The 21,165-nt window shown below is 49.0% G+C and overlaps 1 protein-coding gene across 1 annotated transcript; it reads left to right on the forward strand.

Annotated features, from left to right (window-relative positions):
• Positions 1–359: 359 nt before the first annotated feature.
• LOC114795729 (opioid growth factor receptor-like protein 1) lies at positions 360–9,801 on the forward strand. The gene is made up of 6 exons (XM_028989307.1): positions 360–670; positions 1,865–1,954; positions 4,049–4,127; positions 5,274–5,352; positions 7,599–7,811; positions 9,288–9,801. The coding sequence occupies exons 1-6, from the start codon at positions 536–538 to the stop codon at positions 9,799–9,801; spliced, it is 1,110 nt and encodes a 369-aa protein (XP_028845140.1). The 5' UTR covers positions 360–535.
• The last annotated feature ends 11,364 nt before the right edge of the window (positions 9,802–21,165 follow it).

Genomic DNA, 21,165 nt, shown 5'->3' on the forward strand with positions numbered 1-21,165 from the left:
CTGGAAGTCCTCTTTCTGGAGGTCTCCAGAGAACCGCGTGTCCTGTCCACTGCTGTTTCACATTCTGGGTTAGGGTCTGTTTGTCATAAAAAAATAACATCTCAATCAAAAGATTTTCTGGAATTATCTTGTTTTTATCAAATTTTTTCACCGAATACTTCTCTTCTTTTCTGTCTTCGAGCAAGACAGGACGCGTCCGTGGTTGGTCAAATGGGTGCAAATTCAAATAAAAACCAGGAGGAACCTGGTCTGAGACAATGAATGAGACGATTTATTTATCGCCACCTGGTGGCTCATAAATAGTTAAATAAAGACGCAAATAATTCACAACACGTGATTTTACGTCGCCCCCAGTTTCTACGGCTGAAAACAACAGTAAAGTATCGATCAGAGTATCGTGGGGTCGAACGGCGCCGCGGGCGGGGCGTGTTCGCGAGGGGCGTGTTCGCCTCTCCGGCGGGGGGCGTGTTCGCGCCGGACGCCTGCAGCCGGGACGCGCCGCGGAGGAACATGTAGGCTCTGCGCGGGGTCTTCGATGGGAAACCTGACGGCCAGCCTGAGGTACAAGGAGCCGAGCACCGTGGAGGAATGCGACTCGACGTGGGACAGCGACTCCGAGGGCGAGGGGGACGGCGGCGTCGCCGAGGAGCCGCTGGACGCCGCTCGGCAGGTAGGCGCTCCGCTCCGCGACGACGGTCCCTCATATCGTCCGACGCCGCGTCGTACGGAGCTGGCGTCGGTTCGCCACGTTGTCGCCACAACGCGGTAATTCTGTCGCCTGACGTCCGTGACGTCACTTCTTCATTCTGGAACGTAACAGTAGCCACGCGTCCTCGTCACAATCGCAGAAGATTATATTATTATTCGAATATGTGTGATTTTAATAGCATTTCTTTCTGGAGTTTGTCATGTTTCTCGTGATGAAGGTGACCCACTTCCTCCTGTCCCTCTCGGTTGATGGAAGTGTGCAAAGAGAAGATGAAATGACATTTATCTTCACACCAGGGAGCCGAGCGGGAACAAAAGCAGCAACTGTGAAGCGCCAGGGGCCGAAGATCGAACGGAAATTCGTAAAAAGGGGGGAGGATTCTGTCCGCCAACGTCGTGCGGTTCGCGGCGTGCCTTCTCGTGTCATTTAAAGGGTGGCGACTTTCATTAAAGGCGCAATGTGTCACATTTCGCCACTTTGACAGCAGGGGGCAGACTTGAACCCCGACTAATCAGTTTCGCCTCACTTACTCTACCAGAAATTTCATGCAAAACCTTCAATCCGTGGCACGATGATTCCGAGTATCCACGCGTTTTTCTGCATTACTTCACCGTATGTTTTCAAAAACGTCACACGGGCGTGCGAAACAGTTCTTCAAAAGCGTTCGGTCGGCTGCGCATTCCGATGGCGTCAAATAAGCGCTGCGTACAACGTTTTCCTTGCCGTCAATTTCTACGGAAATCCCAACAAGCACAGGCCAGGGACGCGCCGATCGAACCGGCACTACTTCTTTACCAGAATTTATTCACCGCGGCCGGAAAATCAACAAGCGGCGGCATTATGAAATAATCGATTATGTTGTGCACGTATGCTTCGCGATGCATCGATTATGAGATTCATTTCAACACCCCTAGTCTCTTTAGTGCCTTGCGATGGTTCGCTTCTGAGACCAAGGACAGACTTGACACCACTTTGTAACTCACTATCGCCACCTCAGGTGCACAGTGGTATTACGAGTCAGGCTGTGTTGGTGCTCACTGGTTAGCATGCTAACTTCCATAAATACATCTTACACACTCTTCTTTATTCTTTACGGTATTAAATGCACCTTTAAGTGTTTTTTTTTTTTTCTTTCTTTTATTCTGTCATTTGTAGATGCTGGTCGAAACAGTAGAGTCCTCCTCCAAGATGAAGAGAAGCTTTTATGCTGCCAAGGACCTCTACAAATATCGCCACAGCTATCCAGTAGTGACTTATTCTCTCTCTCTCATGTTTTTTTTCCGGTCTTCCTCCGCCTCACAATGTTGCATGTAGCTGAAAACCGATCCCTTCTCTACAATATCAGACGGATCCACCCTTATCTATCAACACAGGCCACCAGATACTCCTTCAGTCCCGAGTAATCTCACAACTGGGTTACTGTAACTCCCCTCTAGCAGGTCTGCCTCTGACTGCCATCCGGCCTCTACAACTAATACAGAACCCAGCAGCACATTCCCAAGTTCTCCCACTCCACCACACTGCTACACCCCCTCCACTGGATCCCAAAATCCCAGAATCTGCTCCATCCGGCCCCTACAACTAATACAGAACCCAGCAACACCTTCCCAAGTTCTCCCACACCACCACACTGCTACACCCCCTCCACTGGATCCTAAAATCCCAGAATCTGCTCCATCCGGCCTCTACAACTAATACAGAACCCAGCAGCACCTTCCCAACTTCTCCCACACCACCACACTGCTACGTTCCCTCCACTGGATCCTAAAATCCCAGAATCTGCTCCATCCGGCCCCTACAACTAATACAGAACCCAGCAGCACCTTCCCAACTTCTCCCACACCACCACACTGCTACACCCCCTCCACTGGATCCTAAAATCCCAGAATCTGCTCCATCCGGCCTCTACAACTAATACAGAACCCAGCAGCACCTTCCCAACTTCTCCCACACCACCACACTGCTACGTTCCCTCCACTGGATCCTAAAATCCCAGAATCTGCTCCATCCAGCCCCTACAACTAATACAGAACCCAGCAGTACCTTCCCAACTTCTCCCACACCACCACACTGCTACACCCCCTCCACTGGATCCCAAAATCCCAGAATCTGCTCCATCCGGCCTCTACAACTAATACAGAACCCAGCAGCACCTTCCCAACTTCTCCCACACCACCACACTGTTCCCTCCACTGGATCCTAAAATCCCAGAATCTGCTCCATCCGGCCTCTACAACTAATACAGAACCCAGCAGCACATTCCCAAGTTCTCCCACTCCACCACACTGCTACACCCCCTCCACTGGATCCCAAAATCCCAGAATCTGCTCCATCCGGCCCCTACAACTAATACAGAACCCAGCAGCACCTTCCCAACTTCTCCCACACCACCACACTGCTACACCCCCTCCACTGGATCCCAAAATCCCAGAATCTGCTCCATCCGGCCTCTACAACTAATACAGAACCCAGCAGCACCTTCCCAACTTCTCCCACACCACCACACTGCTACACCCCCTCCACTGGATCCCAAAATCCCAGAATCTGCTCCATCCGGCCCCTACAACTAATACAGAACCCAGCAGCACCTTCCCAACTTCTCCCACACCACCACACTGCTACGTTCCCTCCACTGGATCCCAAAATCCCAGAATCTGCTCCATCCGGCCTCTACAACTAATACAGAACCCAGCAGCACCTTCCCAACTTCTCCCACTCCACCACACTGCTACACCCCCTCCACTGGATCCCAAATGCTGTAAATATAAAATTTCGATAATATTCACACGTCCGGGCTGCTCAGTATATGTCTATTTCAGGACTCTGGTAGCAGCCAGAGAATCAAATTCAATTCAATTAATATTTAGTTGTCACGTACACAGTGATACATGGTATGATATGCAGTGAAATGCTGATATGACTGCTGTTGACCTACAAAAAGAGAATAAAATAAATATATTTAAACATACATTATATACAACGAGTAGAAAAATATTTGTAGTAAAGACAAGATGTGCAAATGAACTCAATATTACAAAAAGAGAATTAAAAAGAAATATGTATATATTAAAACATAAATAATATATTGCGAGTAGAGAAATATTCGTAGTAAAATAGGATGGGAAGGATGGGAATGTCTGTAATATAAAGTTTGACGTGAAGTAGTGGATGTCGACTCCCTGTCCGCCTCATACACGCCTCTCTCCCGCCGACTTCGCTTCACACTTTCGCACCCTCGCTCCCTCTTTAACTCACCTTCTGTTCCTGTCTGTCGCTCTCCATCTCAACACCCGCCCGACCCGTCCCCGCCCGTCACCCCGTTGTCCTTTCTGCTCACAGAACTACAAGGAGCCTCGGCAGCCGCACGAGTACCGCAACCTGAGGTTCTACCTGAACAAGATACCCCTGGTGCCTGACGGTGAGTCGCAGGGGTCACCTCGATGCTAGAGCGGTGACCCGCTGCCACGTTGTGCCGTTAGGATCGGGACAACGTGCAGGGAATTGTCTGTGCTGGTCAGCATCAGCGGAGGCGGTTTAAACGAGTGGGCCACACACGTCCAGAGATGGCTGCTGTCAGTATGCGCACAGCACTTACTGAGCACAATGCTGTTGAATATCTGACGCTGTCAGGTATGAGTTCTCTGCCCCTCTCTCATTCTGCGCTTTAAATTGGACACAGTTGCACAGATGTTGTCGTGACGAGTTTGTGTTGAATTCCTTCCAGCTCCGTATCGCAACCAAAGCAACAATTATTTCTTATTATCTCATACAGTACATCTCGATAGGCTCAAATTAACTTCAACGCGGGACCACCTTCCAAGGTAGAGCATGTAGGTGTCAGAGCAGGGTTGGTAGAGAAACGTTGTCCGTGTTAGAAGACGCTGGACAGCCCAGTGTAGGCCTCAACTGGTCCAGAGTCATGGTCCGCAATGATGATGCTGGTCGACTGTGAAATCTTTTTTTTTTTTTGCTTCGGCATTGATAGCGTGGGTGGCTGGGGCGATCCTCTGGTTCGTCGCCTCGTTCCTGTATTCGGTGCTCCACCTCCATGTTGTTGGTGATCCTGAACACCTGAATCAATAAACAAATTTTTGGGGGCGTTAAAGTAACGGATGCCAAATTTGATCCCATGATTAATCAGGTTGCATCCCACACGATGTCTGGATTAGGGATTAGTGGCAGTGGTGGCCTAGCGGTTAAGGAAGCGGCCCCGTAATCAGAAGGTTGCCGGTTCGAATCCTGACCCGCCGAGGTGCCACTGAGGTGCCACTGAGCAAAGCACCGTCCCCACACACTGCTCCCCGGGCGCCTGTCATGGCTGCCCACTGCTCACTCAGGGTGATGGTTAAATACAGAGGACAAATTTCACTGTGTGCACTGTTTGTATCACATGTGACAATCACTTCACTTTAACTCACTTTAACTTTAGGGCACATGGTAAATGCTGTTAAATGTAAATAAAAATAATAATCACGTCTCTGGCTCTCTACTGTGGGAGTTTACCCCTACAGGTTAGTGTAAAAAGTTTATTCACGGTTGATGTGTGCTCCCATGTTCCCCTCAGGCATTTACGTGGAGGAAATCCTGACCAAGTGGCGAGGCGACTACGACCAGCTGGAGCACAACCACACCTACATCCAGTGGTAGGTTGTCCCCCACCCCGCTGGCTGAGTGATCAGGACGCGATAGAGACCCCCAGGCTCAGTTTCTATTGCTTACATCAGGTCGGGGCGGTCTATAGTACCTATCCTTTCCGCATTTTTATTGAATGTAAAAATTTTTTTTTAACGAAATGTTCATTCGATTTGCATTTCTCGTGATTTGTTTTAATCCCATGAGAGATGAGGTGAAATGGTCATTTTCCCACGCATTTCCGTTTCCTCTTAGTCCAGAAAGCCGGACTTTGGTAAAGCCGCACTTGTCGGGTCGGGCCAGATCGGATTCTGTTGGGCTCGGGTCGGGCCTAACTTTTTTTTCTAGGCCTGACTACATCGCCAGGACATGATGCGTCGGGGTGACGCAAGCCGTGCTCCATTCTAGCTTCCTGCCATTGACGTGGCGGCAAGTGCCACCGCCGCCACCGCGAGAGAGGAGCCGCAGAGCAGTCAGCCCGGCACATATGCCGCCAATCTAGCTGCACCCGCCCCCGCGGCGCCGAAAAAACGCATCAGCTTCCTCTCCCCCCCCGCCCCGCTGCACCCTCGCGCTCTCCGCTGACACCGCTGAGGACCATTTGCATAATGGCAATTAGCGAGTTTCGCAACACGAGGCGGCTCGCCGGCGCTCCTCGTTTTAATGGCGTTAACGCGAGACGGCGGCGGGGGGCGGTGCCCAGTGCCCACGACCCGGGGCCTGGATGGCAGGGGGAGAGAACAGACTAGAAGGCCCCTTCTAGCCCTCCTTTTCTTCCAGAGCTCGAACCCCCACAGTGTGAAAAGGAATTTTAATGTGGAGGTAACAGACGTATCTAAGATACAGCTTTTTATAGCACAAGCTGAAATTGTACATAAAACGAACAGAACGGAAAATAATGCGTTAATTACTGAATGTATGCATGGGTCAATTGTAGTTTTTAACATGGACCCTGAAGTCAAAGACTGCTCATCTGCATGCATTTGCATGCTTCAGTGAGTGTAAGAACGGGGTGCAACGTGTCCAATTTAGTATCTCACACCTCCAGGTGACCCTCAACACGTTCATTTGCACAAAGTTAGCATTGTTGAGAATTTCCACACTGTGAGGTGCAAAGAATGTCACTTGTTTACACCACCGGGCGGTGAAGGTGTTGTGTAATCATTTAAAATCTTCTTAGTGCACCGTCCCCACACACCGCTCCCCGGGCGCCTGTCATGGCTGCCCGCTGCTCACCGAGGATGACGGGTGTCGCATGTGACAAGTATTCACTTTCACTTGTCATGTTATACACACGCAAACGGCCAGTTACATTCATCAGACGCCCTTATCCAGGGCTACTTCGAGGCAGAAGTGACACTCAGAGTGTCTTGCTCGGGGGACACAATGCTAATAAGTGGGGTTTGGACCTGTGACTTTGCTGGTCTTCTGGTTCATAGGCCACTACCACCCATAGAATCCAGTGTTGGGAAACATATTTAGTTTTTATTTATCTTCATAATCCATCCAGGGGCAGTGGTGGCCCAGCGGTTAAGGAAGCGGCCCCGTAATCAGAAGGTTGACGGTTCGAATCCTGATCCGCCAAGGTGCCACTGAGGTGCCACTGAGCAAAGCACCGTCCCCACACACTGCTCCCCAGGCGCCGGTCATGGCTGCCCACTGCTCACCAAGGGTGATGGGTTAAATGCAGAGGACAAAATTCACTGTGTGCACCGTGTGCTGTGTATCACACGTGACAATCACTTCACTTTATCTCTCTTTACCGTGAAGTGTGTAGCACGTTGAAATGAACGCTGTTAATGCGGCCGCCTGACCCTTTGACACCTGCAGTGTCTGGACGCGTCTTTTTACGTATTTTTCTTCTGAAATTTAGTAAAGAGGTTACGCTACTTACGCTACTCGCGTCAATTTGCCCCGTCCGAGCCTCTTGCTCATGCTTGTTTTTGCGAGCTTTGGTCCTGAGCTTTTTAATTGTGGTTAATTGCACAATGTGGGAATATTAGTTTACGTTTTTTGAACTCGTCGCCTGCTGTGAGCGCATGGGCCACGGTTATCGAGCTTTGCGTCCTACTTGGCAGCGGGAAGCGTATGTTTTGTGATTAGGAACGTCCGAGCGGTTCTGGGGGAAAAAAGGTGAACAATTGAGGGTTGACATTTAATGCAATGAGGTAAATATTTAAACCAGACTATTTTTTGTCCTAATTGTGCAACTCTGGTGTAAGTCTCGCTCGTTTTTTTTTTCCTCACACACTTGCAGGCTGTTCCCACTGCGAGAACAGGGACTCAATTTCTTTGCTCAAGAACTCACTCAGGACGAGATCAAGGAATTCCAGAGCACCCGGGAGGCGAAGCGGCGCTTCCTGATGGCGTACACCATCATGCTGGACTTCTTCGGGATCAAGCTGGTGGACAAGAGCGGGAATGTGGCGCGCGCTGCCAACTGGCAGGACCGCTTCCGCCACCTGAACGAGTGAGCTGCCGTGCATGACCCCCACACCGCTGTCGCGGTGTTTGGGGACAGAAGGGAGGGCGGGCGGAGCTTGTTACGGGGAAATCGAACCGATCTGAGCGTGGCGAAAAGACGCGGGGAAGTGTGAGATTATGTGCAGTTCACTAGGCTGTAGCCAGCTGGAGCAGGGACGCCGGGGTCAGGATGTGGTTTAGGGTGACGTTCTGTGTGTGTGTCATTGCCCTGGGAGCTGTAACACTAAAGGACGTGAACCACACCCAGGCCTCCCTGTCTCCTGACAGCTTTTCACCTTTTTTCTGGTTATCTCACCTTCACACGCACTTAATTTACATCTTTCTCCTCCTCCCTCTCTTTTTTTATTCCCTTCGTCTGAGTTGGGTAAAATCTCCACTGGACAATTTCACAACCCTGGTGTCACGTTCGTGTAGGTAGGGAAGGACCACATGAGAAGGACAGTGACATTTCATACAAAATAAAACCACATGGACGATAGTATACATAGTGTATTTTATTATAAAAAAAAAGTATATTTTCCTATTTGGGCCCCAATTGGCACCAATTACTTTAAAAAGAAGCAGCTGATCAAGGAGTTTCAGTGTGATACACAGCAGCACAGCACACGGTGCACAAAGTGAAATTTGTCCTCTGCATTTAACCATCACCCTGAGTGAGCAGTGGGCAGCCATGACAGGCGCCCGGGGAGCAGTGTGTGGGGACGGTGCTTTGCTCAGTGGCACCTCAGTGGCTCCTTGACGGATCGGGATTCGAACTTCTGATTACGGGGCCGCTTCCTTAACCGCTAGGCCACCACTGCCCCAGTGTCCCTTTCTCCCACGTGGACCTCGCCCTTCCATACCTTCTGTTTTTTCCGTCACATGTACTTTTCTCTCAAAGATATTTTTTATTTACTTTACTTTAAGCAAGAGAAAGACAAGAACAAAAAAAGAAAGAAGACAAAAATACACACAATATAAAAAAGATCCTCACTAAGTTAATCAATTCTGTAAGAGTTACAAAGATCGGGTAACATTGCAGTAGAGTATTATAGGAAAAATGGCAATTTAGTCATATTTGAAGAACAATAATGATAACGTGTGCAATTCTAAACCCAACAACCCTTCCACATAATAATAACATGTACTTTTCAAAAGCGGCAACCAACTGGATGGGCAGATGATGGCTGATCTTGACAGGAGGAAGGGGCAGTGGTGGCCTAACGGTTAAGGCCCCCTTAATCAGAAGGTTGCCGGATCGAATCCTGATCCGCCAAGGTGCCACTGAGCAAAGCACCGTCCCCACACGCTGCTCCCCGGGCGCCTGTCATGGCCGCCCACTGCTCACCAAGGGTGATGGGTTAAATGCAGAGGACACATTTCACTCTGTGCACCGTGTGCTGTGCTGCTGAATGACAATCACTTCACATGAAGGTCCCCGTCCTTGTCGTCCGCATTTGTGACCTTCCGTCCCACTCCCCAGGTCCCAGCACAACTACCTGCGCATCACGCGCATCCTGAAGAGCCTGGGCGAGCTGGGCTTCGAGGCCTTCAAGCCGGCGCTGGTGCGGCTGCTGCTGGAGGAGTCTCTGGTGGAGGGCACCTTGCCCAACATGCGGCACAGCGCGCTGGAGTACTTCGTCTACACGCTGCGCGACCGCGCCCAGCGCCGCGCCCTGCTCCGCTTCGCCCGCCGCCACTACCACCCGCCCGACAACTTCCTCTGGGGCCCGCCCGGCAGGAGACGAGCGGCCCAGGCTCCCGGCCCCGCCCTCTCCGCGGGTGCCGCGGCCCCGTCCAGGGCTCGCTCTCCTCGCGAGGGGAGGGGAGGCAGGGGACGTCACTCCCCCACAAGAGAGGGCGAGGGGGAGGGGGAGGAGGACGAGGTGGAGGGGGCGAGGGATCATGGGAGATCAGCCGCGGGCCAGCGGAGCAAAGGCAAGGAGAGAAGAAGCAGGATGGACGCGGACGATTACGTCCAGACCGTCCCTCTGTAAGGTCCTACAGCATCTCAGGTAGCGAGGAGACCACGTTGTTATCCAGGATAGGGCTGAACTGTGGGAACCCGCAGCAATATTCTTCCCCGTCTCTGCCTCCCAGCGGGCGGCTGTTACAACGGGAACCCTTTTAAGGAACCTGGAACGCCACGGTTCTTCCTGTTCCGTTTTCAGAGAAATTGTAGCTGTTTATGGCAGCCGTACGATTCATGTGATAACTCTGAGAACACAGTCAGGGGAAATGCTGTACATGTACCTATTCTCTGTGTCAACTCTTGCACATTTGACTATCCAGTCTTCCTTTTTATGTTGGTTTTGTTTAAAAAAAAATAATAAATTGCTGTTTTTTTTTTACACCACAACATTAAAACCGAATATTGTCAAAAATTGTGTTCCCTCTGTGCTGCCTGACCCAACTCTGACCCAGTCCGATGGTGTCTGCTGCCAAACCATCCCTGGCAGGCTTTGCGAGTCCTCAGAAGTCGCGAGGATTGGGCTGGCTTCTACATCCAGATATGAAAAATATTTTACTTGACCAGATCGAGATCCGAAGGCCAAGTCAAGCAGCTCAGACCATTCCTCGATGTGTTATGCACTACCAGGGAGTACCAAATCCATCAATGTGTGTGGATTTCCACATTCGGTCATTTTTACTTGCACTTGCTGCCTGGGGTAGAAGTCATCTGTTCCTGCCCGGCTTTGTAGCTCCTGGTCGTGACGGATCACTCTGATGCTCAGTTTAAGCCACGCGTGTTTTAACCCGTCCTGCCAGATGTGGTCCGGTCAGGGGACAATGCCATAAACCGGAGCGTCGGCTACATGGCACGGAAGGCACAAATGGAGACAAAGGCTGAACCATATCATCTCTTCGCCATGGCACTAATCCATTAAAGGATATTAGGGGGTAAACCATGGAATTAAATGATCCCAATCACATTTCAGCTTCAATTCCTGATACACTGATGGACGTCCCGCATTCATTTGACCGAGATCATCACTTAAGGACTTTCTAAAAATATATTTTATTAATGAAGGCGATGCTTTTTACATTTCGGGTGCTGGAGGTTCAGGCCACTTTGTGTTCGTACTGGCAGGTCATTTCAGATGTTCACTGTAGCATATGTTAGTGGTGAGAAAGTCTGAAATTAAGTGCCTTTTTATAAAACACTGTGTTTTGAGGGAGGACTGAACGGAAGTGACTTGAACTCCCACTCGAAATGAAAAGAAGTGTTGCTGTCAGCTTTTTCTACACGAGTCAGGATTTAAAAATGGAGGAGTAGATTCTTCACGAGAAGCACACATGCTTGTGTGTGTGTGTGAGAGAGTTTTTTGTATCTTTTTTGTCAACTCCACGTGTCAGCATTATTTGGAAGGGCAGTGTACTCGAGTGTGTAGGTCTACCATATAAAGAAAACACATGACGGTGTGTTTTATACTGATTTGAGATGTCAAGTGAATGAGCTCCACTGCTGTTATTCTGATTTTGCAACATGCATTTAAAACCACACACACACACAAACACACACACACACTCCTTGTGTCTTCACTCTAGTAATCGAGGTTTTTGGGGAGGGCTTTTGTGGTTTGACACTGTTGTTACTTTGTGGTACCTGTGGTGCAGTATATTCGGTACTTTCGTTCTGCTGCAGTATTTAATGTGTGTGTGTGTGTGTGTGTGTGTGTGTGTGTGTGTGAAATCGGGAAACATGAAAGGTTTCTACGGCGGCCTTCTGAATTAACGGACTCAAGTTGGCCGATTTTCCGACGAAGGGCCTTCGCGTTCGTACTATTAAGGAATGAGCGTGCGTACTTGTTCATTTTCCTCGTGTGTGACGGGCCTTAGCGGGTTCCTTCATGGTTCTTCAGGGACTGGATTTGTGTCAGAACGCGAGGCGATGTGTCCGCCACGGTGGATTACGCCGCTGCTAGGCTGCTGCGAAGTTCTGCACATCACAGATAAACGCTGCGTGAGCAGAGAACGTTCAGCACCGGGTCATCGTCGCTGGAACACTATGTATGTTATATAATTCAGTCACGTGTGGACTACAATCAGATACACCAACAACACAGCAGCCATGTTAAAATGAAGTAATAAAGTAATAGTGATGTTTGTTATTATCAATAAACTGCCCTTCACGATTGGTGGTTTGAGGTTTAAGTTGAATGCTTACGATTGTGAAAGTTGTACCAAATACATTTTACGGAGTGATTGATAATGTATTTCTTCTTTTAATATAGTGAGTCAATTTGAACAGATTGACAGATTACTGACAAGGCTTGGAGACATAAAGCAGGTATAGACGCAGGTGAAACCACTGATCATAGCACGCAGAGAGGAATTGGCCCAATATCGACCTCTAGTGGTCGAGGTCCGCTAGGACCGGTACGTGAAAAGGTCTGGAAAATATCGGAATCAGAATTGTGCTCGTTGGTCACGTACAAGGAATGTGATTCCGATTGACGGTGTCTCGTCAAACTCAATATATTGCGAGCAATTCCAAGATACCTAACCATAATAATGATTTAATAACAGCAGTCATCAGGGTGCTAGTAGCCCAGTGGGTAACACACTCGCCTGTGTACCAGAAGACCCAGGTTCAAACCCCACTTAATACCATTGTGTCCCTGAGCAAGACACTTAACCCTGAGTGTCTCCAGGGGGGGACTGTCCCTGTAACTACTGATTGTAAGTCACTGTGGATAAGGGCGTCTGGTAAATGCTGTAAATGTAATCTTACCATGACTTTGAACATACAGATTTAGAACCAGAATTTAGATTTATATTTAAACATTGCAATCATTTCAATTTGTCTTAATATCCTGTTCACTCCTGCAGAACCTTGTTGAGGTCAGAACCTTGTTGTTCTGTACTAGCTGGGATGCTGAGTGGTTATGTTTCGATGTGTGGGGTGTGTAGGTCATTGTGCAGCACGCACACTCGCCTGGGTGGGCAGAGTGTGCTGAATAAGCACGTAATAAATGACCCTCAACTCGGACCCCTTATGCTCTGACACGAGTCGGCTAAATCTTACGGGAAAAAAAATCATAATAAAATGCTGACCTATTTCTACTGTCATGCCAGAGAACTCCTCACACTGCCTGTGTGTGTGTGTGTGTGTGTCCTTCATCTTATATCTGGTCACCACATTTCCTCTGGTCCTTCGTAGGAATTACAGATATAAGATGAACAAGACATCTGAAATAAATAAATGATTTGGTTTGGGAGGTTTAGGGTTAGAACCTACGGCAAGAATTGACTAGAGGATTCTTGTTAAGAGGAGTTTGCATTTGCAAATACACACACACACACACACACACACACAGAATAAACCGAACTGCTGCAGTCTGTGCAGAGTCTGCGTGCTGTGGAGGGATTGGGCCGATACAAGGATAAGTGACAGAACTAACTTCTGGGAGTTAAGGACCATATGGTTTGGCTGTGTGTATACGTGTGTGTGTGTGTGTGTGCATCAGCACATTTCCTCTCTGCCTGTCACTGTGTGTTCTGTGCCGCGACGCTGCGAAAGCCATAGATCTGGTCTCTCTCAGGTCCGCTGTCAGGCCCGCGCCCGTCTCACTGCAGGCTCACCTGTCAGACGCACACATGGAGTTGTGCGGCTTTATTTTTGTATAAAGATGTGTGTGGGAGCAACATTGTATTTACAATTACAGCAATTACCAGACGCCCTTATCCAGTAGTTACAATCAGTAGTTACAGGGACAGTCCCCCCCTGGAGACACTCAGGGTTAAGTGTCTTGCTGAGGGACACGATGGTAGTAAGTGGGGTTTGAACCTGGGTCTGGTCCATAGGCGAGTGTGTTACCCACTAGGCTACTAACACCCTTATTACTGCCACAGTTACAGCCGAGGTTGGGGCAGCACAATGGAAATAAATGGTGCTAATAAAAGACTAGCAGTCACGACTGTAAAAAAGTACGGGTTGTGCTCAAGACTATACAAATCTACACAAGACGCCTGGCGTACGTGCCTTCGGATGGCAGGAGGAGACCGGAGTACCGCGCCGGGATTCAAGAATGTACACAATAATTGCATATAAATCAAGATTGCTGCTGGCTTGTGGAAAGAATTGTGTGCCCTGGAACACAAGCAGGGTGAAGAAGGTGGTGTGGTCCAGTCCTGACAGTGTAGGTCAACACTGATAATATATACAGTACAGGCCAAAAGTTTGGACACCTTCTCATTCGACGTGTTTTCTTTATTTTCATGACCATTTACGTTGGTAGATTCTCACTGAAGGCATCAAAACTATGGATGTACTTAACAAAAATTACAAAAACAGAAAACATGTTTAAATAACATGTTTTATATTCTAGTTTCTTTGCTCTGGTTACTGCTTTGCACACTCTTGGCATTCTCCCGATGAGCTTCAAGAGGTCGTCACCTGAAATGCTTCTCCAACAGTCTTGAAGGAGTTCCCAGAGGTGTTTAGCACTTGTTGGGGTCCAGCTCACCCCAAACCATCTGGATTGGGTTCAGGTCCGGTGACTGTGGAGGTCAGGTCTCCACTTTTTGTTAAGTACAGAACTCCACATGAGTTCATTCATAGTTTTGATGCCGTCAGTGAGAATCCACCAACGTAAATGGTCATGAAAATAAAGAAAACACGTTGAATGAGAAGGTGTCCAGACTTTTGGCCTGTACTGTATATGTAATTGAAACATGTTGCAGTGTGTGTGTGTGTGTGTGCGTGTGTGTGAACTGCGGGCTCCCAGTAACAGTGACAGATACTCTGCACCGGGCTGGGCCGTATTCGGTGCAGTAGTGTGTGTTTAATGTGTTAAAGGCAGCGCATACACACACACTGATTGGTTCTGACAGAATGAGGCAGCAGGCTCTTGTAGTGGGGGTGGGCGTCTTGTCGAAACACACACACACACAACACACACACACAATCGTGTAGGTTAACCAACCACATGCCCAGTAAAAGCCGACACGCTCATCGCCTCGCGATAGGTGACCGGAGTGTCCGGCAGCAGGACAGAGGAAGAGACCCGCCTGTCGATCAACCGTACCGCCCGGGAGGACGAACCGGTGACCTCCTGATCACATGACGTCTCCGCTGCCACACAGGGACGGGGGGGCGAGGGGAAGACGGGGGAAGGGAGAGGATTCGGAAGACGGAAGGCGGACGAGATCTCATTTGAAACGCTCCCCAGGCGTGCGAGCCCTCCTGCCGGCTGATAATGGAAAAGGTGGCGCTTTTTTTTTTTTATAACCTGCCGGTGAGGAAAATGTCTTTTTTTTTTTTTTTTTTTACAGCTGAGAGGAGAGAACTAACTGTGATGTGCGCTCAGGCACCAGAGATCCATCTGGGGTGCAAACAAGTGAGCGACGGCAACATTTTATTCTGGGTGATTATTCCGTCTAATTTGTACCAATGTGCACAGTTGTGTAAAACGTTTTAAATTAAAAATAGCGATCGCCATTTTATTTTCTACAGCCGATGTCTCATAGAAACTGTTTTACATTAAGAAAAGGGTATATAGAAAATACACGCCACAATTAAATTAAGTTTAGGAATTAAATGGAAGAATAATCTCCTTTTGAATTAATTCTTAAAGTACAGAAGGAAATACAATAAAAACAAAATGGAAGAACGTTCCTTTTTGTGGCGATTCGTTGCATCTTTCCTGCTGTTAAACAGTCTCAGAGGAACAGGATGGAGAAGGAGAATCGTATGACATGGAATGTATAACAGTTCAGGCCAAAAGTTTGGACGCACCTTCTCATTCGACGAGTTTTCTTTATTTTCCTGACCATTTACGTCGGTAGATTCTCACTGACGGCATCAAAACTATGAATGAACACATGTGGAGTTATGTACTTAACAAAAAGTGGAGACCTGAACTCCACAGTCACCGAACCTGAACCCAATCCAGATGGACCAACAAGTGCTAAACACCTCTGGGAACTCCTTCAAGACTGTTGGAGAAGCATTTCAGGTGACGACCTCTTGAAGCTCATCGAGAGAATGCCAAGAGTGTTCAAAGCAGTAATCAGAGCAAAGAAACTAGAATATAAAACATGTTTTCACTTATTTCACCTTTTTTTGTTAAGTACATAACTCCACATGTGTTCATTCATAGTTTTGGTGCCTTCAGTGAGAATCTACCAACGTAAATGGTCATGAAAATAAAGAAAACACGTTGAATGAGAAGGTGTGTCCAGACTTCTGTCCTGTACTGTATGCCAGATTCAGCCCCAGTACATGAAGAACAGCCAGTGAGCATAACCATTTAGAGAATGCCTGATTTATTCATCTGACGTCAGTAGTGGTTCTGTGCTGAGTGCATAAACATCTGTCCGGGCAAATCCCGTTCCACATAAATGAGTGTGTGTGTGTGTGTGTGTGTGTGTTTGTGCCTTAAGGCACCTGCACCTCAAGCTGTTTTAGAATAAAAAGATGAGGCCCTGCCTCCATTTCTGCAGTGAGAGCTGCCCTGGGACTCAAAAGGGTCTGCGGAAGACGAGGTAGCTGTCCCCAACATGGGGACATGAGGACGAGCTTCTTCGCTTGACCCTTCCTCCGATTTAATGCAGGGTTCAGGGATTTTTTTTCCACGCCAGTTTCAATCTTACTGGTACTGAAAGTGCATTATTGTCTGACAGGTCAGAGAGACGGTCATTGAAGCGATTTCTTTTACGGATCCTTAAACGTTTTGCCCCCCACAGACCACCTGGCAGGCTGTGGCAAACGGGGCAAGCGCAGACACCCCCATAGTCTGTACCATAGGAGTGCTCTGTCCACTGAGTGCTTTGAAAACCAATAAAAGGATGTCGAAAGCTGGCGCGGCGCTTAGCATCGCGGCCTCACTCCTCCAAGGTCGTGAGTTTGACCCAAATCCACGATCAGCATTTATTTATAGCGAGTGGGCCAGCGATTTAGAGAAAAAAGGTTTGTCTGTGTCAAAATCCACCAATTCAACACCGGGGCAGGGGTGGCCTGGCGGTTAAGGAAGCGCCCCCGTAATCAGGTCGCCGGATCGATTCCCGGTCCCCACACGCTGCTCCCCGGGCGCCTGTCATGGCTGCCCACTGCTCACCAAGAGTGATGGGTTAAATGCAGAGGACACATTTCACTGTGTGCACCGTGTGCTGTGGTGTCACATGTGACAATTAATCGCTTTCACGAATTGCCACGTTTTGGTCCAGGAGATAATTGGAGCAAACATTTGGCCTTGCCTGAAATATGTTCATTTACATTTACAGCATTTACCAGACGCCCTTATCCAGAGCGACTTCCAATCAGTAGTTACAGGGACAGTCCCCCCCTGGAGCAACTTAGGGTTAAATGTCTTGCTCAGGGACACGATGGTAGTAAGTGGGATTTGAACCTGGGTCTTCTGGTTCACAGGCGAGTGTATTACCCACCTGGCTACTACCAGCCCTGTGTTCATTAGCAGATAAAATGCAATAAAAGCCGGAAGATGTTTCGTGTGGACGTTAAGCACGGGGATGAGTTACTGTAATCCGCAGTGACAGTATGACCTAGAAGAGTCTATTAACGAATAGAATCTGTTTGGTACTGGAGGCCCAGGCCGGTCTGACGCCGCGGAAAACGCAACAGAGTTTCTCTTCCTCTTTCCGCCGAGGGCGAGAGGACGCGCGTACATTCCACCAGAACTAAAGAGGCCATTTTTACACCACAACCACATGGGTGAGTTTCGGCTGAACCCGGCGCCCTCGAGAGACACCACACTGGAGACATTACGCGTGCAGAATACGGTTTATTTACGACATTTACCAGACGCCCTTATCCAGAGCGCCTTACAGTCAGTAGTTACAGGGACAGTCCCCACCTGGGGACACTCAGGGTTAAGTGTCTTGCTGAGGGACACGATGGTAGTAAGTGGGGGTTTGGGCATTATGGTTTATAGGCGAGAAACAACATTAATAGACAACAAAGGGTTTTTCTTCAGCTACTTACCTGAGTGCAATTCTGTGTTCATCTTGGTTTTAATTCACTTACGGTATTGTGCAAAAGTCTTAGTCAGTAGTGAAATGGCTTTTCAACTAGTTCAGCAAAGGACAAAGGACATTATTGTAACACCACAATAATAATTATTAAAGTGGCAGCTATTTTTTTTGGTGTGTAGAGAAGAGCTCTCCCGACCCCGAAAAAAAATGAACGACCTACAAGCAAAAGTCTACAGACGGAGGACAATATTGTATCACTGCACAGTGGAATAAAGACAATCACAAATTAGAATAAGCCTGTTCCAATTCACTAACCCCTCTGAAGACACTTTGGGAGGAGGAAATTCCTGATGAGATTTGGGAGGAGGTTCTGCTGCGGGTTCTAGACTTGGCCTCATACAGTTTAAGATCTTACACCGTTCATATTATGCTAAGGTGCGGTTGTCACATATTCTATGAGGGCGTCAGTCCGTTGTGTGACCGATGTCAGCAGTCCTCGGCCAATATTATTCATATCTTCTGACTTTGCCCTTCTTTACACTGGTACTGGACTGAAATATTTCACGTTGTCAGAATTTGTGGGGAAAAGAGTAGAGCCCAACCCGCTTGGGGCATCGTTTGGGGTTTTCTCCTCACCTCCTTCATTGTCTGCTCATCAAACAAATGGAACTATAAACAAACTTTATATAAAAAAAAAAAAGAATTAGCCTGTTCGGCTCATCGTATAACCAGGCTTGTTATATAATAACCTTCACACCAGCCGCCAAAGGCCTGGTGACAGTTCGGCGCCAGCGTCATTTCTGTTCGTCCTCTTTAAAGTCCATCCCCTCCATCCACAGAGCCTGAGGAAACAGAGACAGAGACAAGGAGGTGGAGGTGTTGCTACCCGCGACCACTGAAGGTGACCAGTGAATCGGGCACAAACCGCCACAGCCATTTACAATTCAGACGTTTAGGTTCCGTGACAGAACGGGGGGGGGGGGACTCCAGCGGGGCGGCCTAATGCTTATAGCCACTTCATTACACTTAGCCTGTCCCACGCCTCATCTGGCATTGAGATGCTCGGGTGGAGCCGCTCCGTGTGACGGCGCTCTGATGCCCCCCGACGGCGCTCAGCGGGAGCAAAGAAACATTTCTTCCACCAAATTAACCGCTGTGATGATTTATCGATGTCCCTGCAGTTTTATTGAGGTTGTGAACCCCCATGAATTGAGTTTTTGATTTATTGGAATGTAATGAAGATTTTATGATTTACCACATGTTTAAAAATATGGTTGAAATTATATTAAATGCGAGTTATATTATATTAAATACGAGTCATAATCATTACAAATTGATTTGGGACCCCTGACCCACGACCTTTTTCAGACAATCAGTGCAACTCGGCAGGAAACCCCACCAGAAGTCTGTACGTGTGGAATGTGCGCCCCCTGGTGGTCAGAACCAAGTTTACAATTCATAACTTTACCTCGGCGTGCACAACAGAACGAGGTGGCGAGCCCAGAGAGCTGATTTATTCCGAATACCCGGCGACCGGGGCAGGAGACAGGGCGAGAAGGGACGTGGAAGACTGGAGAAGGGGCTGGACGTGAGTGTGCGTGTGAGGGAGAGGAGGAAGAGCAACACCCTCTGGTAGGGTGCCGCTCCGGCGTGGGACTAATATAAATAGCCGCTTCCTTTCTGGCCGCTCCACGGACTGGGAGGGAACGTCCACCCACCACCTGCCTGCGGATCTGGTTCATCTCACTCCCTGCCCTGAGATGCAGGTCCACCGGAGTCCCGAAGTGCCTCATTTGCCGCTTATCTAATGCAAAGATGCTCAAGCTTTTACATCGCTTAATAGTATTTGTTACATTCCATTTACAGCATTTACCAGACGTCCTTAACCAGAGCGACTTACTTATTCAGTAGTTACAGGGACAGTCCCCCCCCCCTGGAGACACTCAGGGTTAAGTGTCCTGCTCAGGGACACGATGGTAGTACGTGGGGTTTGAACCTGGGTCTTTTGGTTCATAGGCGACTGTGTTACCCGCTAGGCTACTACCACCCTACAAAAGTGTCATTTGTCAATGTGACACACAGCGCAGCTCAATGGTAGCTCAGTGGCACCGTGGCAGTTTGGGATTTGAACCCGCAACCCTTCGGTTACAAGTCTGCTTCCTAACTTGCTGGGCAGATTTATGCTTCATAGCGAGGCAACAGAACGGGCTGTTACGGGATGATGACAACATCAAAACTTTATGATTCCTAATATGTGGTCTCACATATTAGGAATCATATGCGGTTGCCGACAGTGATGGTGTATTCGAAAGTGAGAGGATGTGCAAGTAAACAGGTCATAAAACAGATCACGCGCAGCGACCGAAAAGAAAGGCAGCGTGGCCCTCTGCTCGTCTCCTTCCGCAGCATTCCCGAGCCAGATAGCGCAAACATCCCACTCCCAGCCTCCGGCTCGGCTCCAGCTGAGAGTGTAGGATGTTTACACTTCCTGAGGCTCGCGGGGGTCAGGGGTCACGCCCGGACTGAGAGGAAGCAGGAGATGGCGGCTCGTGTGACAAAAAAAAAAAAAAAAACGTCCTTTTCGAATCCAGCTCTCCGTCTCACGCTGTTAAAAAAAATCCGGAGGAACAGACTCCGCCCCTCGTCAGTCACCTCCATTACAGGGGCTGCAGCTTATCACCCCCTCGCTACAAATAGAGCGGGCGTCGCCCTCGCCATAACAACGGAGCCTAATGGACGCTGCGGCTCGGCGGGCGAGCGTATCGGCAGTAGGGGGGACTGAGGTCGAACCGAGGTCCCCGGGGGACGCTGGGAGGGCGGGCGCTCCCACGGACCCTCGTGTCATCTGATCGGCCGCCCCAGAGGTCCTGGGCTCCAGCCAGGCCCCTCCCAACCCTCCCGAGGATGTAGCCGCGCCCGGCCGCCGCGGGCCGGCCTGAATGGGGGCTTTTCTGCATTCTTCGGCACCGTTTCCTCCGGCCGGAGGAGAGACCCCTCCCTCTCTCCTCGGCAAACTCGGGGTCAGGACGGGCCGAGTCCGAGGAGTGGCGGTGAAAACAATGACAGACAGAGCTCCGCCCCCCTCCCGGCCCATTTCCCACCACAGAAACACTACACCGTCCGACCTGCAGGTTTCCACGACGTCTCGAGCGACAGGTCGTGCTGGCTCCAGGCACGTTGAGAAGAGGACATGTGGACCATCAGAACGAGGGCTCGAGCGTGGAGTTCTACAGAGCGCTACTGATCGACATTCTGTATCACTTCCCCACCGTTAACTTCAGCGTACAGCCATGGACCGAAAAAAAATAAAAATGGCTGCCATTCCATGTCCATTTATTAGCTGAACACGATCTTGCTTCGATTGCTCAGCCCTCCCTATGCCAATGTCTTATTCAAATTTGAATTAGAATTTGAATTTAATAGTG

This window comes from Denticeps clupeoides, chromosome 8 (assembly GCF_900700375.1).
Source record: "Denticeps clupeoides chromosome 8, fDenClu1.1, whole genome shotgun sequence".
In the NCBI taxonomy this organism is placed as follows: Eukaryota; Metazoa; Chordata; class Actinopteri; order Clupeiformes; family Denticipitidae; genus Denticeps; species Denticeps clupeoides.

Coding starts and splice junctions, on each gene's coding strand:
- LOC114795729 (XM_028989307.1), top strand. CDS start 536: ATGGGAAACCTGACGGCCAGCCTGAGGTACAAGGAGCCGAGCACCGTG. Junction 4,128..5,273: donor GATACCCCTGGTGCCTGACG/GTGAGTCGCAGG, acceptor TGTTCCCCTCAG/GCATTTACGTGGAGGAAATC. Junction 5,353..7,598: donor AACCACACCTACATCCAGTG/GTAGGTTGTCCC, acceptor ACACACTTGCAG/GCTGTTCCCACTGCGAGAAC.